The sequence below is a fragment of the Lissotriton helveticus genome, chromosome 12 (genome assembly GCF_964261635.1).
Source record: "Lissotriton helveticus chromosome 12, aLisHel1.1, whole genome shotgun sequence".
Taxonomy (NCBI): Eukaryota; Metazoa; Chordata; class Amphibia; order Caudata; family Salamandridae; genus Lissotriton; species Lissotriton helveticus.
Genome location: NC_136073.1, coordinates 118,953,322 through 118,970,378, shown reverse-complemented (window position 1 = coordinate 118,970,378; position 17,057 = coordinate 118,953,322). Strand labels below are relative to the sequence as shown.

Here is a 17,057-nt window from a genome sequence, read left to right as displayed (position 1 = left end):
GCTGCCACCACTCTAAGCTGCATCTGCTGTGGGGGAGGGGCACAATGGGCTCAGTGCCTATCTCCCTGGTGTCCTTTGCTCTGAGGAAGGCTCATGCTCCCCACGCCGCCGCTGCCCACATGCACATACAGTGGGGGGGGCGCGTACTCACGGTACCGTTGCTTTCCTCTTCCCACGTCTGTGCACTGGTCTTCGGCGGCTACCCTGCCGCGCTCACTCTTGGCCCCTTCATCACTTCGCAAGGATGTTCGAAGCATCCTGGGCCCTGTCCTCGGGGCGTCCACCTCCCCAGCCTCGTCGCCAATTTTTTGTGAGGCGATTGGGGTTAAATATGAGGCGGACACACCAACCGTTGAGAATGTAAGTTACTTTATTAAAGAGCGCCGGGGAACAGTTCCAGTTCACATAACGCTGGGCTACCAATCCCAAACCTGGCGCTTGCGCTCCTAGTGTCCTCGGTCACGTGGTGCCGGAACACTAGAGCGCAACACTACACTAGACACTGATCTGTACACACACACCAGTCTCCCTGCCTGCAGAAAAGAATATACATTACCCTGCAATGTATGCCAATATCTCAGGCACATGTACAGTAGCTAACGTGTCCTGTCTGCAGCTGGGGCACCGTGTCCCACCCCTCTGAGCCACCTTACCACACTCAAGTGCTGTGTGTGAGAAAACCCCGCAGTGCTCGGCTATCCAGCATGACGACCCTGAAAGAACAGTAAGGAATGACAGAGGTTTCCCCGGGTGGCACTGTCCCGAAGCCTCTGGGTGGGCGCGGAGTAATCGTAATGTTGGGGTAAAGAAAGAAACGGAGACCAGGAATGGGTGGTGTTTCTCCAGCAAGTGGTGCTAAGGGTGGTCGCTGGGAGGAGGGCAGCAGACCTGTTCTGAAAGTGACATGGCCCTTTATACAATGGCTTTAGTTGTGATTCTCAGGGCCTCTAGGTGCTCAGCTGCTATTCAAGAGACAGCAGCAATGCACGCTGCTGGCTTCATGCTGCACCACTGTATAATCTTTACTGTCCTAAAGCAGGTGGCAGAACGTACCCTGATCTCTTACTAGATAAGTTTAACAATAGAATAGCTACAGGCACCACAGAAATAAGAGACCATGAATAGAACATTGTCTGAACCGCTTTATTAACTCACGTCATCCTTGATGAATAATATATTTACATCCAGTCCCTTATCTGTAAAGCATGTGGGTGCCCAGAGGCAGTTCTCTTTTTCAGTGTGCGCTTTGCTAGAAAAGTTATGAGGACAGTTACATTACTGACTGTAATATTAAGCTAAAACAAAAAGCAGGAGCAGCTGGGAGCTGCGCCATCGGGGTGACCAGGAGGAACTGTGATGTGGAGGGGGAGTGGCGAGGCGTGACGACAGGGGAAGCACCAAAACATTAAACTGCCCTGCCCACCAGGCATTGCCTCCTCCTGTGGGACAACCAAAAGGAACCATTAGTGGAATCACCATGGGAGGAACGAGCCACACAAAGGAGGGGCAATTGCAGTAATAGACCAACTAACAGCAAGCATTTCAGAATGCCACAGAAAAAAACCACAATGGCAATCTATGGGTGTGCCAAAAGCCCACAGAAGAGATACAGCATATCTTTCAGACAGCGCATGCGCTGTCTAGGCTCGACCTAAAAATGATGAAATAATGGAGTAATACTATTATAAAATGTGCTGCATTATGCTGCTTAATTTGCATTTTCATGCCCCTAAATTTTCTCACACCTGCCACATTATTTGGCCCTCACCTGCTCTAAAATTCCATTGGCCCAGCCTATAGGTCAGTCCAAACCTGGACACTAATCACAAACCATCAGTTTATGTTCATCAAGAAGCTTACACATTTAGTTACACTCTAACTTAAGTGTATTTAAATGTAATAACCTCTGAAGTAGATGATGGATGTAAACATATTGGCAAAAGAAGCCTCAACATCTGAATCATAGCTGGTTGAGAACTGGTGGAAATTGAAAGGTTGAAAAACAAGGAAATGTGCCTCACAATAAGCTATTGAGCAGTTTTAATTTTTGACAATGCTCTTTGACTTCCTATTTGCAACCTGTGAGGTGTCTCTCAGCGATAGCGTCAGGGGCCTTGCTTGGTTTTCATACCATGCATGAGTAAGTCTTGCAGTCCCAGGCACCATGCCCAACATTTTCTATACATCGTAGGCTACACTGGCAGCCCTGGTCCGCGAGGTGAAAAACAGGACAAATTTAAAATCCTTCATATGTGGCAAATTGGTTGATATCAATCATAGTGGTTCCCATAGCAAATGCATTGGTATATGTATGATACATATTTGGTGGGACTTTGTGCGTACTGCACAGGTTCACACATGATGTATTGTTTTATATGCACTATGCTGGTGGGTACACAGGAACACTGATTATATGAAACAAGTCTAACACTTAACACTTTCATGCTAGCTGGTGAGAGACACTGGGCAGTGTGAAGCTGTCCACAACCTGAGGACGGGGTCGTAAAATCCTGGTGGTGTGTGCTTATCTACCCCAGAGAAGTAAAACCCCACCTAAAAGAAAAGTGAGTTGAATAGACCCTAGTAAACCTGATGTTGCACATGAACAACTCAGCATCAGTGTTTGCAGCCATTACCGGTAACACTAAACAGAATGGTGGGTTACCATTTCCTTTGACTGGGAGATGTACTAGTTGGTGAAATAGACACAGTAGTGCCTTCTCTGTAAGATCATTCAAAGATGCTTATTTGAAAAAAAGAAAAATTGTGGCATTTTACTTCCTGAAAGAATATGAATCCATGTTTGCGCCTACAGCCCAAGGACAGGCAGTACTTTTGAAATAGAGCCTGGTCCTACTCTAAGCCTTGGAGGTGCACTTTCAGAGCATCAGAATGGGGCTTTATTGACAAAGCTTTTGTAGACACAGGTAGGGTACAGGTACATTAACATTTGGAAACACTCACAGATAACATACACTCCCAGGCTTAGAGTTGCAAGAATAAGGCTCGTACTGATAGGTTCTCGCATTGCACCTATGACACGTCCAATAGCTCTCCGTCCATTTGAGAACCTCAAAGCAATCATGCCTTCCCACATTTTGTATAAGCAATTGAGAATACAATAGGACAGTGGTTCTTAACCTTTTGACCTCTATGGACCCCCACTTAATCATAACTGCAATCCGGGGACCCACAATAGATCATTATTAGAATCCAGGGACCGCCACTGACTCATTATTAGAAGCTGGAAACTCCGGCCTAAGTTATTTCAATGATTTAAATTGCAAAACAATGCACACAAATGATTCCTAAGTATTTATCAAAGAAATACATAAATTATGAAATATTGTATTTAATTTATGAATATAAAAATGTATTTTAATAGGAAAGTTAGAGATTGTCTAAATGCAATCGATGCCACCCTTTGTCTATACTATATTCTGTTTGAAAGCACTTACACTGCTCCCATAAATCAATCTGAGGATACAAACTTTATTTTTAGCCTCAAATTTCAAATTCCTTCACATTTACAGAAGGTTTTAAATGGTTCCATTTTAAGTTTTCCTTCTTTCTTTATATACAGTTTATTAATCTGACTAAAACGTGTAAATGCATTTTCATATGGCAAATATCATACCTTCACCCCCGTCTACTAATTGAGAATTGAGAGAATGAGCTAGTTTGCATTGGTGACCTTGTGACTTATTCCATGACACTAGTAGATTTTCTGCCACATAGGTCTTATTATATCTGATCCCATTAGATCTTTGCGCATTGATAAGGGGTTCAGCTTATTGCTTTTCGGTTGCCGGGGCTTAAGCACTGTGGCTCCTAGCTTCACACTTCCAGCAATAAAACTGTTGGGTATCTTCCCTCGGGTGTTTTGGTAGTGCCCTCATGCCACTGGAGTCTAACTAGCCTGGCTGATGAGGGGTGATGCCCCAAAACTGGTCCCAGAATGCATTTTTCCAGTCCGCGGAGGACCTGACCTGACCTGGCCGGTCAAGACTGATTTGCATATGGCTGGGTCTGGACAGGAAAGGCATGGGGAGGTAAAAAATTATGGATTTACACCAAGATCTCTGTACTGGGGTGAATGTTTGACATTGTGCAGCCTTTTGTCCATCATTTGTTCTTTTTGCATTTGTCATCCAGAGTGGGAGGGGTATGACCAGACGTGGGTCCCGTGCTCTCCATGCCACTGGAGTCAAGCTAGCCTGGCTGGTGAGGGGTGATTCCCCAAAACTGGTCCCAGGATGCTTGCTTTCAGTCTTGGGAGGACCTGGCCTGGTAGTTTGGGCTGGATTGTTCCCATGGGGTACTAAACTGATTTGTATATGGCTGGGCCTGAACTTTAAAGGCATAGGGAGCAAAAAAACTATGGATTTAGGCCCAGATCTCTGTGCTAGGGTGAATGGTTGACATTGTGCAGCATTCTTTACATAAATTGTTCGTTTTGTATTTGTCACCCTTAGTGGGACATGTATGCCCAGACGTGGGTCCTGTGCTCTCCATTCCACTGGAGTCAAGCTAGCCTGGCTGATGAGGGATGCTGCCCCGAAATTATTCCCAGGATGCTGGTTCCCAGTCCAGAGAAGACATGGCCTGGCAGTTCGGGCTGGACTGTTCCCATGGCGAACAGGGTCAAGACTAATTTGCATATGGCTGGGTCTAAACTGGAAAGGCATGGGGAGCAAAAAAAGGATGGATTTAGACCCATATTTCTGTACTAGGTGAATTTTTTAGATTGCGCAGCATTCTGTCCATCAATTGCTCCTTTTCCAGAAATCCACAGATAAGATCCTGGACTCGTGCCTTACTTCCGGTCGCAGAGAAGAGTTCCACATGAAATGTTTGTTCCATTTTCCACTACTTCATTACATAACATGTATTTGTTTACGCACACGTCCACCCAGAAGGGTATCTTGGTGCTGAATAACAGCTGTTTATTGTTACCCAACTCAATGGTACTTATTTTATTGACCTCAGAATGGTGAAAAGCTGAGTTGACCCACCAGGATTTAAACCTGTGACCATGAGATCAAACACATGCCCCTATAGTGGACACATTAGTTCACCGAGCCGCGAGACCTGGCTTCATTTGGCTGGCTCCCAGTATCATCACCAAAGACTGGGCCTTCAAGTCTTTTGGGTCCAAATTTTGTTTGTCAACACCCGAGAATGAAGAGATGTAGGGGGTGATGGGAAAACACCCATCAAGAGATGCTCTCAGTGCCACTTGAAGTATTCCTGGGCTTCCCTCCATGCCATCTGTAAACAGTGCCTTTTCCCTGAACACAATGACACCCACTGTTGCTCCTGCTCTGCCTTCAGGAGCAAGAAGACCATTAAGCAGCAAAGAGACAGATGCTGGCCCAACAGGAAAATGTAACCTTTATCATCCAAAAAGGAAGAGATCTTTTGGTGATGCAAACCCTCTAGGTGTCGCAGAGGAGGAATACAACAAGCCGTCCGATATCTACCCAGCCCAGACACCATCGGATACAACTCCTCGGAACTGGAAAAAGAGGGAGTCCAAGAGAAAGAAAAATCACTTGGAGACACCTCATCTACCTCAGTCGACCTCGGTTCTTGTAGCAAGACCACACCGAGACATGTGAATATGGTTGACACCCAGACTTCCACCCAAACATCCAAATCAAAAAGGTGGCCACATGTAAAGGCTGGCAGAGCACATGTCGGTGCCAAGATGTTCATGTCATCACCTCTGTTGAAGCCAAAGGCGCAGACATCCACATCAACATGGAGACCATATACAGCTGATCTGATCTCTACTTAACACGGGTCACAGTATACAAACCTCCATCCTTTATCAGGAATTTGCCGATAGTGAGGTGAAATATCTTTCAAGAAGACGTGGCACAAAGTTTTGGGGAGGGCTGTCAACCAGGTCGTGCACTAGCAGGCAGAATACAAAACATATGTGCCCTATCACATATAGTACAGATTATGGCATGCTGCGTTACGGTACGCCTTCCATTATCTCTCCAGATTCTCCGAATATTATAAGCAACTATACTCCACACACTTAACCATCCCTTATGATGAAATAAACAAATATCTCGACGACATAGCTTTGGCATGGCTCTTGGATGCACACAGGGAATATTTTGTGCAGCCGATTACTGAAGACGAGATAAAAGAGGCGATCATTCCCTTCCCAATAGTAAAGCTCCGGGAACAGACAGACTGCCCAGTGAAATATATAAAGAATTTAGTGTTCTACTGGCCCCCCATCTCCTTGGTATGTGTATGGAGGCATACAATAGTGAAATCCTTCCCCCCACGCTTAAAGAAGAACTATTAATTACATTACTTAAACCAGAGAAAACACCAGCCTACTGTGATGCTTTTCAGCCCTTATCACTCATAAATATGGATGCCAAAATCCTAGCCACAATAATAGCAACCAGACTACAACCACGAATGCAAAATTTAGTATTTCCTGACCAATCAGGAATCATCCCAACATGATCAACGACGCACAATCTGCGCACTGTCTTTGCTATATTCCACCAACTTGACCCAGAGCTGCCCATGGCTGCAGCCCCCCTAGACGCAGCCAAGGTATTCGATTCCATAGAATGGTTGTTTATGTTTTCAGTCCTACATAGAATGGGATTCCCACAACCATTCTACAAATGGATCAAAATGGTATACAATAAACCATGTACGAGGCTGCAGATAAGTGGTACCACGCCCCCCCATATATATATACATAGAGGAGCATGGCATGGCAGGGATGCCCACTATCACCCTTATTATTCACACTAGCACTTAAACTACTAGCGTGCAAGATTAGACAAAAACATGCATGCACAGCTTTGCAGTTTCAACTGCGCCCTATTAGCATATCACTATATGCAGATGATATGGTACTATATACCCGATATCCAGAAGACAATCTAAACATGCTAATACGAGAATATACAAGATTTGAATGCTACTTCGGACTAACAATAAATTGGGCCAAATCCGTGGTAATTCCGCTAACACCAGCCACGCAACTAATCACATTGGATTTCCCTCTGCAATGGCAAACGAAACCAGTAAAAAAACATGGGTATTTGGATACATCGTGACCCTGAATTGGTGGTGTGGGTGAACGATGGCAAATCCCTTACAAAGTTGGAAACCCAGGTGGCTAGATGGATCCGGCTGCCACTGTACCTAGCCGACAGAATTGCGATTAAAAAAACGGTGGTTTTGCCACAGTTTCTCAATCTATTTGCGAACATACCGATTGTCCTTACACAACAGTTTTTCATAAAGTTGCGTTCTTGCCTGACCACACTCACATGGGCGGGCAAAACAACCCAGAGTGGGATGGGAGAAGCTTACTCAACCATATATGCAATTTGGGTTTGGGGCACCGGACTTACAACTCTAATATTTGTGTGCTCAAGCGCAATCTGCGCACTCCTGGCTACACCTACACAATTATATTCCACATATGGCGGTAGAGACAGATATAGCCCACCCAACACCATTAGTTACGCTGGTGACACAACCAAAGCGGTGAATGCCGCATGCTGTGATAAACCCAGTAGGCACTACAACAACGGCATGGCATACATTGGCGCGGCGAGCTAACAGGTTCCCAACTTACGCCCCTGCATTGCCATTATGACACCATCCCCTGCCAGCTATCGATTGCACACAGCTAATGGTGCTTGCTTTTTTTTTGATTGCGGGCCGCAATAAAGGACACCTATCCTATATTTCCTCAAGAACCCCTTACACATAATACACCGCAGACACTGCTAGTATCATCTACACAACATCGCCTCATAACCAAACTTTATAACGCAGCTCAGCGAGAACAACACCGGCAAAATAAAGGTACAGTGGAGAAGTGGAACAATATACTAAGCACAGCACTGACCAAAGATAGGGGACTTTTGTTGTGTGCTCCTGCAGATACTTACACCCAATTGTAATCTTAGAATCATTCACTTCAAGTTCCTGCAATAGGAATACTACACACCAGCACAGTGGCCTTCATGACACTGATGGGTGTCTATGTTTCAATGCTGCACAAGCAGATTTCCTGCATGTAGATTGGGCATGTCCATAGGTACAGATACTGGCAGGACGTGACGAACACAATAGGAGTAATGCTAACCAAGCCAACTCCTAACACTCCACAAGTATGTCTCCTTGGATTTTACAAGGTAAAACAGTCCCCCGACGCAAACTATTGGCTATAGCCTTGATGATGGCCAAGAGGTGAGTTGCTATGCAATGGAGAAGCAAACACCCGCTATGTACGAAACACCGGCTAGCAGACTTGGCATATTGCAAGGAACAACTCGAAACTTAGGCAGAGGAACTGCCAGGATCGTCCTGTCCGAGGGAGTTCTGGGACCCATTTGTACAGTACTTAAGATCTGATCCTGGGGAGCAATAGAACATAGCTGTGAAGGCCAAAGGGAGAACACCTGGGAAATGCACTGCTTAAGATGCTTATGCTCTATGTTCAAACTGGTATGATAGCAAGGACAAATGTCAGCTCGTGCAGATTTAAGGAATGTATAAACGTGATTATGTCTTTGCTGCTACATAAGACTGTACTATGCTGTACCAATGTAACCTTTGACCAAGATGTAACAAGAAGTGTGGTTTTTGATATGTACCAAAGCATTAAATAAAAAAATAATTTAAAAAAATGTAAAAAAAAACCTCTGTCCTTGTCCATGTGGGGATGACTGAAGATGTGTCGCTGCCTGTCATCAAGCTCCTATTAGAGCAGAGCTGACTTGTGCCCAATTACAAGTATATTGGCATGATGTAATCTCTAAACGGTGTTATTGAAGCATACCTACTGAAAAGTATTCTCAATATAGTATCTCTACCTAAGACGGGGAAAATCGCATATACATTTGCTCTGTTGGGACTTGTTTTAGTAAAGTGCCAGATAGCAATTGCTTAGCTTAATTCACACACCCAAACTAGGAACTCCTGGGAGAAGGATCTTGTGGAATGGGCAATCGCACAGCAACTCAGAAAGTCAGCTCTGCTCTCGGCATTTTGGGCATTTTCACATTCTACCTGGGTATATTCTGACAGTTTCAAAGGTGTCAGTTATCTATAGTGTAGGAAACTGAAGTGTGTCAATTGTAATCGGGTATTATTACTTAACAACTGTACATGCACGCAGGTTAGGTTCCATTCTTGATCTGTCAATGGTGTCTCCAGTTCAAAATTAATATATCCTTAGCTGGTGGTTGTGGCATTTGTTGTGTTGATGTTGGTATTAGGGCCTTATTATGAGTTTGGGAGTCCTTTTACAAGTAGGGCGTTCAAGCCACCATGGGATTGCTGCTTCCGCCAGGGATCCATTATCCCTGGCGGTCTTGCAGTGGTCTGAGTCCCCTAATATATTGGTGGTACCGCTGCTGCACCGCCAAGCATATTAGGAGTTTCCTCACTGCCACAGTTTTCATGAGGTGAGCCCACCACGAAAACGTTGGCAGTGAGGAAACAAAGGGGGCCCAGTTGCCTCTGCACCAGGTGATGCAAGCAGGGGGGCACATGGCGTGCCCCCTGTATGCATGCACCCCAGTTCCTGTAGGGCATGGACTTGACAGTCCATGCCCTGCAGAAGTGTTCCATGGCATTTCCATTGTGGTGCCTTGCTAAGACTCAAGTAGGAGTCGGAGTCTGGCAGGCCGTCTCAATATGGCTTTTGTGGTTTGGCAGCGGAGCTCTGGCGTGGCAGCTCACTGCCACATCACCAAAGTCATAATAAGGCCCTAAGTAGTTTGGTCACAGGTTTACATACTAGCACTGCAGTCAGGGAACGAGGCAACATGATGAGGTTCAAGCAGCAGTCTGGGATCAAAAGGAAGAATGACACTCTGCACATACCGGTGCGGCAGAACAAGGAAACAAAGTTAGGAGAGGCAGTCCAAGAAGCCAATGGTCATGCGGTGGTTAATACCCTACCTTATCAGGCACCAGAAAAACAGGATAAGACGTTCAGCAATAGTGGTGGCCAAAGAAAGGCATCCAACAATGCAGAAAAATGGGGGAATGGCCGGGTACAGAGTGACATCCTTAAGTGAAGGTGACCACCCAACAGACCAACAAGTCAATGGAGAGGAAAGGACTCCGAATACAATGTGACTTGGACCAATGAGAAATAAGAGAGGGAAAATAGGTGGTCCTGCAGGGTGTGTAAAAGAGGAGAAGAAAGGCTTAGTTGTGGATCTAGTGCAGTGGAGACTGGCAAACCCTCAATCTCTATGTTGCAAGCAAGTAGAGTGCAGGGGAATAGAGGAAGACTCAAAGGGGGATGCAGAGCAATGAGAATTGATCGGCCTTCTTCACAATGGTACAGGAAAGAGAATCCAGGGGAAGAGACTGGGGGTGAGGAAATGATTTGATGTGAGCGAAACCTATGAATTCTTTACCAGGGAAAGAACACCATTATACCTTAAGAAACAATCTGAGGAATAAAAGATTTCTATCTAAGCATTCATATGAGTTAAGATGGTTCGCCGGGCAACCCCATATAGACCAAAACCCACTCCACGTATATTGTAAGGGCTGTATAAAGGGAATAACCAGAGAAAGAACATACTCTCCACTTTGAACTATAAGGCTTCCGCTGAGTGAGCAAAATATGCAATCTCAGCCCTTATAAAGAAGGTCTGCAGGAATTGTTCCCTAAACGAAAGTTTCCTTTCTTCAGTCTTCTTTTCTTTCTCTTTTCTCCTTTGCAATTTTCTTTCATTGCTTACAACCTTCTTTGTTTCCTGCTTTCTTTTTCCTTTTCATCTTTATTTCTTTCTTTGCATTCATTCTTGTCTCCTTTTGTATTATCACTCTATTGGTCTCTCATTTACATTTTCTTTATGATTTTCATCATTTCTTTTTCTTTCTGTACTATTTTTTGGTTCCTTTGGCACCCCACGGCCCAACCACACATTTTTGTCATGTTCTTTTTGCAGTGTTATTTATTAATTTCTGCTTTAGTCTTGTGACCTGAAAGTCATAATTCAAAGTAAAGAAGAGCCATATAAAATACTTGGGTGGAAAGTTCCTGACTCAACTGGCATAAGCTCCTGGCATACCCAAAAATGTCTTGAGAATCACAAGACTGGAATATACACAGTTTAATTATTTGTATATGATATATGACTCCCCCATCAACTCCAGGTTGTTAATGATGGTGAACCACGGGGCTGCCCCAGGTGTGGACATTTAAATGCAGACTTCATGCATATGTCCTGGAGTTGCCCCAGGCCGCGCCCCTTCTAGGATGCAGTCGTGTCTGCATTTGACAACACACTGGAAAGTCCCCTTGAGTCCTCTTTAGAGGTGTGCTGGTTGGGACTCTTCCCTAGACCACCTAAAAGAAAGGTGGGTACCAGAGTTCTCGACCTGGCAGATAGCACTGGCTTGGAAGTCTGGGATGGGGCAGTGATAGGGACTTGGGTGACTGATGTTACTCCTTGGGCCCAGGCTAAGGCAGAAGTGCTGCTTGAGGAGCAGTCACGGGGACTGCGGGGACGTCCAATAGCGGGATAATGGGTTGAGATCCTGGATGCATGGGAACACCCGGATGGAGTATCTTGGGGGTGTTCTTATGAGACGGAGAACCCACCAAGGGGAAATAGTGATGGACCCCAGGGCCTACCGTTAGAAAAGAAAAGAGGATGTTCATTGATTCCTGTTGGCACCGAGACCCCTACTGAGTTATCCTGCTTCTGCCATATGATGAACTATGCCAACCCACCCCCCTTACCATCAGACCTGTCACACTGCTTCCATCACAGGGGAACCACCCCCATATGCCTGAGGCTGTCAACCAGATGAAACAGTCCTCCCACTTCCCTACCTTACATTCCTTTTTCGCGTTCCCTAGAATACCAATCTCGGGTAATCCCTGCACAGGTTTGATTAGTTTGAATGGTTTTTTGGCTTTCCTATATCTTTCCTTCCTCTACTTCTTATATTTGGGGGGCCTGTCATCCTACATTGTTTGACTCCTTATGGCCGAGCATCATATTTCAGTTAATTGCTCCCCTGAATGTATCATGGTTGTATTTGACATGTGATGTTGGTTGTACTTCTATACATGCTGTATGCGAACCTGTTTGGCTTGCTGGATAACCTTTGTTCTTATACTACACAATTGTGGAGCTTTTACAAGGCTTTTTTTGTTATTACAAGGAAGTCGTGTTCACCTTTGGGTGATGTCCTATCCAAATGCCAAGAAAAAGATGTTTAAAAATAAAAGAAGAGCCATATAAAACATTTTAATGTATCCACTTTCACCCATGACCAAGCTGGTGTATTGGATGCTTCACTACGCCCTTGGGGCATATACCTTATCAAGGATAGATACATTGCAATACAAATATATTGTGGCCTAAATATCACGGACGAAATATTGTGAAGGTAATTTTAGATTTAGAACACTTAATTCCACATTCATGTAACCTGATGATATGTATATTGTCAAGGTACATATATGTGGGGTTAAAATAGTAAACCTACACTATCCTACGTATACTTACCATCATAAAATGTTTGTAGTCAATATTTTGGCTACAATATTTCACACCATACTTTGTCACCATATTCTGGTAGTATTCTTATTTTAAGCAACAGGTCAAGCTGATGCCTGCACAGTCCAACCAGAACTCAACATTTGTTTGACCTCACCTGGCTGTTTAGACAGAGAGGAGGAATACAGGCTGCCTTCCACAACGGAGGATGATTGATATTTTCTCCACTGTAGGAACACAGGTTACTGGCTGAGAGGGGTGAAACCCTACTCAAGCAGCAACCGCAATTCTTGTTTGGGTTAGACACAAGGAAACCTCAAATTAACCTGTACTCAACCCTCTGGTAGCTTGACGCAAAAGCAGTCTGGCTTAACTTAGGGGAAATATGTAAAGTATTTATTCAGCAATATAAACAGTAATAAAGTGAAAACACATCAGAAAAATCACACTCCAATTTAGAAAAATAGAGTACATTTTAATAAATTATTTGACCTCAAATGTCTAAAATCCAATCAGTAGAGCTGGAGATATATCAATTTTAAAGATGTAGGTGAAAATAGTGCTTGAAAGCACATAATGTCAACTGTGGATATCTATCTCACTGGACCAGGACATAGTCACAAGTTCAGGCCGACTGCGATGGAGCGTGGGCCAGATATTGGGACCAAGTTAGACCCGCAGAACAAAATACCTTAAATCCAGGTTGCAAAGCGTTGTGAGATTCCACGTAGAGGACGCATTGTGGATCGGCCGTTCCGATGGGCTCAGATGTCCTGTGTCGAGATGCATCACACAATGACAGTTCCAAGTAGCTGCAGGGCTGTGATGCGAAGTTTTCTGAGGAGTAGGTTTGAAACATAATCACGTCACTCAGTTCTGCCATACATTACATGATCTTGTTTCGCATGTAACAACCCCTTATTCAGACCTTCCGCAGAATTTCAACTGCACCTACGCCCTCTAATACCCCGCACACCTAACACTGTTGTGCCTCATTTTCTGTCCTTTTCTCCTCTATTCCCATTTTCCGGTCTCTCACCTGTTTGACCTATTGTCCTTTTGTTCCCCTTCCTCTTTGATCTCCATTCTGGGCTTCTAACCTTCTCCCTATCTGAGACCCTCACTTTCTCTCCTCTTTCCCTTCTAAAATCCGAATATTCGGACTGCCAACCTCTGTGACTTCCTCCAATTCTGATTGCCTCCCTCTCGAGCTTCTCCTCCTCTGGCCCTCTATACCCTTGGAAGTCTTTATTCTCTGACGTCTGTCCTTAGACCGCTAGCTACTCACACCTTTTCACTGGATGACTTACTTTACCTTACCACCTCTTGTGACCCTGTCTCATTCTGTGACCTTTCAGTAAGACCTCACTCCAGTCTCTGAATTCCTTTCTATCTCACTTGCTGCTCCTCTTTTCCTCTAACATCCCACCCCCTGGCCTCATTCCCGTTTAGGTGAGTCCTTTTTCCTTGCTATCATTCTCTCTGGTATCCTTAGCATCTTTACTACTGGCACTCTGGCTTACCCACTAAACCCACCAAGGTTTCCTCTCTTTTTTTGTATCTCAAATCTTTATTTAAGTTTTTTCAAAATTACATGAACAATGATGAACATTCAAATTTCCTCATATAAACAAAGAAACTGTCATGGATACATCAGAAGATATGAGCCGAATAAAGCAAAACAAAACAAAAATAAATTAGTGCCTAAACCACAGTTGCATACATAGACAAATGAATGACATAACAAAATAAAGCAGAATTATTACAGAAAATAAAAATCATATGCATTCAGAAATTAAAGGGAAAAAAGGAAATCTGTAAATCCATTAACTTCTCAAGTACAAAATATAAACAAAGTCTTCATGAATCGAGAAAAGGACCCCATATAAGGTTAAAATGAACCAAACTCTAATGTCTTCCTAAGCTGCTGAGCTTTCTGTGTGAACTTTTGCCGCTCTGATCTAATACCCTGAGCTAGTCCTTCTCTGAATCTTGCCACTCTAACTTTGACACTGCAGCATCAATTTGCTATCATATCTCCCTCTGTTACTGTCCAACTCAAACTTTTCCAGTTTAACCTCTCCTTCCCTTACCTCCAACCTCTCTGGTTTCCTTCACCTGAGGTTTTCTATCTGTGACTCACTCTCTCTTACCTTTGCTCTGAAAGTTCTTTTTGTTCATTCCATAGCTCTGAAGCAAATCGACTTGCACGTGGGATACAGTTCTGGACCCCTCCTGGCCGTCGACCCAAACAACAGCTTAATGATTCACTGGAGAGCCCATGGTAACCCATTACGGACAGATAAGACCATGATGGCAGACCTCCACTACATGGCAAATGACATCGCTAATATTGGTGGTGGGCCCGACGTGGTCATTGTGTTCACCATCTGGGCTCATTTCACTACTTACCCAGTGGAGGTGTACATCCATCGGGTGCGAAACATCCGAAGGGCAATCGCAGAACTCTTGCAGAGGAGCCCCAAGACCACAGTGATCATCAAAACTGCCAACACAAGCTATAAGTCAATATATGGGAGTGACTGGCTGTCCCTCCAGCTAGACATGATCCTGAGAAAGATGTTCTCCGAGCTCCCCGTGGCCATAGTGGATGCGTGGGACATGACCACCTGTCACTATCTGAAGGAAGACATCCATCCTGGGAAGGTCATTATTCAAAATGAAGTAGACATGTTCCTTTCTTTCATCTGTCCCAAGTGACTATGAGGTGAAGAAGAGAACCAAACGTTCTGATAATACCACAGGAAGGTCATGGACAAGTGAAGGTGTTTTTTTCTCTCTTTCTCCAGCTATTGGAAAAAAAGCAGCTGGTCTCTGAAAAGGAAACCTGAACATTGTAAGTACATAGAAGATGACACTGATATTTTAAGAGCTGGCTTGTATGATGAGCGTCAATATGTCCATGGCTAGTAGTAGAATAAAGGAAGGTTGGAATGCAGTGATCGCAAGATATTTTCACTACCATTGATGAGTATCTTGTTGCCAGATGATGCTAAGAAGGTTTGCTATCTCAAATCTCAAAGTACGTTAGAAAGAGTTGTTTGTATTTCCTGACTTAATAACAACTGAGTCAAAGACTTGAAATAGGCAAGCAGTTGGTTGGACCTGCCAATATTCAAACCTTCAGCTCACATACAGGTATCTGCAATGGATGAATTTGTTGCGTGAGTTGTCTTAGCAACTCCTGATTTTCTCTTTCATCAATTTTCTGTGACTTCCTCCTAGAAAGAACTCTGTGGTATCTGGTGACGAATACAATCCCCTCCATGATGCACGTTGTGGCAAACTTTGGTGAGCAAATTGAACAGGACATGTGTAGAAGCTAATGTGAACTCTTCTTTAATTGGGATCAATTTGCAGACAAGTGATGGACACCTCACCACACACAGACTCGCCAACCTGGTCAGATTCCTTCAAGCCTGCATCAGCTGCCATCCCTGCAGAGCTGTAAGACCTGTGGATTCTATTCTCTCCATCTCACCTCTCATTGCATCAGGTTGCTTTACAATGTTGACTTTGAGTTGCATCTGACATCTACCGGGGACAGAAATTAATACTGTTGGAGACTCCCTCCGAAACTACCCATCTTTTCTTTCTTGTGTGGTGGTTTTATTTTTCCTCTGCTTTCACTTAAGTTGTATTTTGTAGGATTTTGTAAATATATGGAAAATCTATCCCTACTGTCTACCGATTTTGCCCCACCTTTCTACATTTCGACTGATGCTCCGGACTTCCGCACCTACTCAACGCCTAGAGACCAACATGGGTGATTAGTCTGCGCTCTACAAATCCTTTTAAATCATATTACATCTTGTGAAGGCTTCCTTGCCAGACTGTGGTCATCATCTCATTACAACTTTTTCTGTAAGTAGACAAAGAAGGTCTCACAGGTTTTTAAATATTGTCTTCGAAAAAACACACAAATTCACACATACACAATTGAGGTGTCTACTTGACTGCACAGGAATACCCTGCAGTAATTCTGAATATATTCCATAGCTTAACTTGTGGTAATTCTTATGAGTAGTTTTAGCCAAAGTTCTATTTAACTTAGAGGAGACTGAGTCCGGCAATGTCCGAGTCCAGGAGGACCCATTTTAGGGCCTTTACAGTATAATCGCCTCAATCAGAAAAGGTACCACCACCGGTCTGACAGTGGATGACTATAACAAGAGTGCGGGTCTTTTACCTGCTGGGAGCATAGTGAACAGCATCTGGGACCACTTGGGTCCAGTACATATACGGAGTCCCTAGTAGGTACCGCCCTCTCTGGAAGGGTGGCCCGGATACATCTGGCCACGAGGAGTGCAGCAAGACTCCCCGGGACCGCTGAAGCTCTCTTGCGAGTTGGTCTGCTTGTGTGAAGGGTTTATGGTCACTCCAGAGGAAGTCCGATGGCGTGGTGCCGATGCAGAGTTACGGCTCGTGACGATGCAGGGCGATGAGCCAATTCGAGCGAGACTCGTAGGATACGATTCCCACCTCCGACTGCAAGGC

General features: G+C 44.4%; 1 protein-coding gene across 3 annotated transcripts in view; it reads left to right on the top strand.

Annotated features, from left to right (window-relative positions):
* Positions 1-16,272, top strand: part of LOC144797751 (NXPE family member 3-like) — a 627,879-nt gene extending 611,607 nt beyond the window's left edge. The window contains exons 5-6 of one of the 3 annotated variants that reach the window (XR_013603456.1): positions 14,728-15,396; positions 15,786-16,272. Coding sequence is in view for 2 of the 3 variants with exons in the window: in XM_078668505.1 (XP_078524631.1) it covers positions 14,728-15,260 (533 nt within the window). In the remaining variant the exon portion in view is untranslated. Of the gene's footprint in view, positions 1-4,475; positions 8,655-14,727 lie in introns of those variants that run through there. The other 2 variants (XM_078668505.1, XM_078668507.1) reach the window with 2 other exon arrangements.
* Positions 16,273-17,057: the final 785 nt, after the last annotated feature.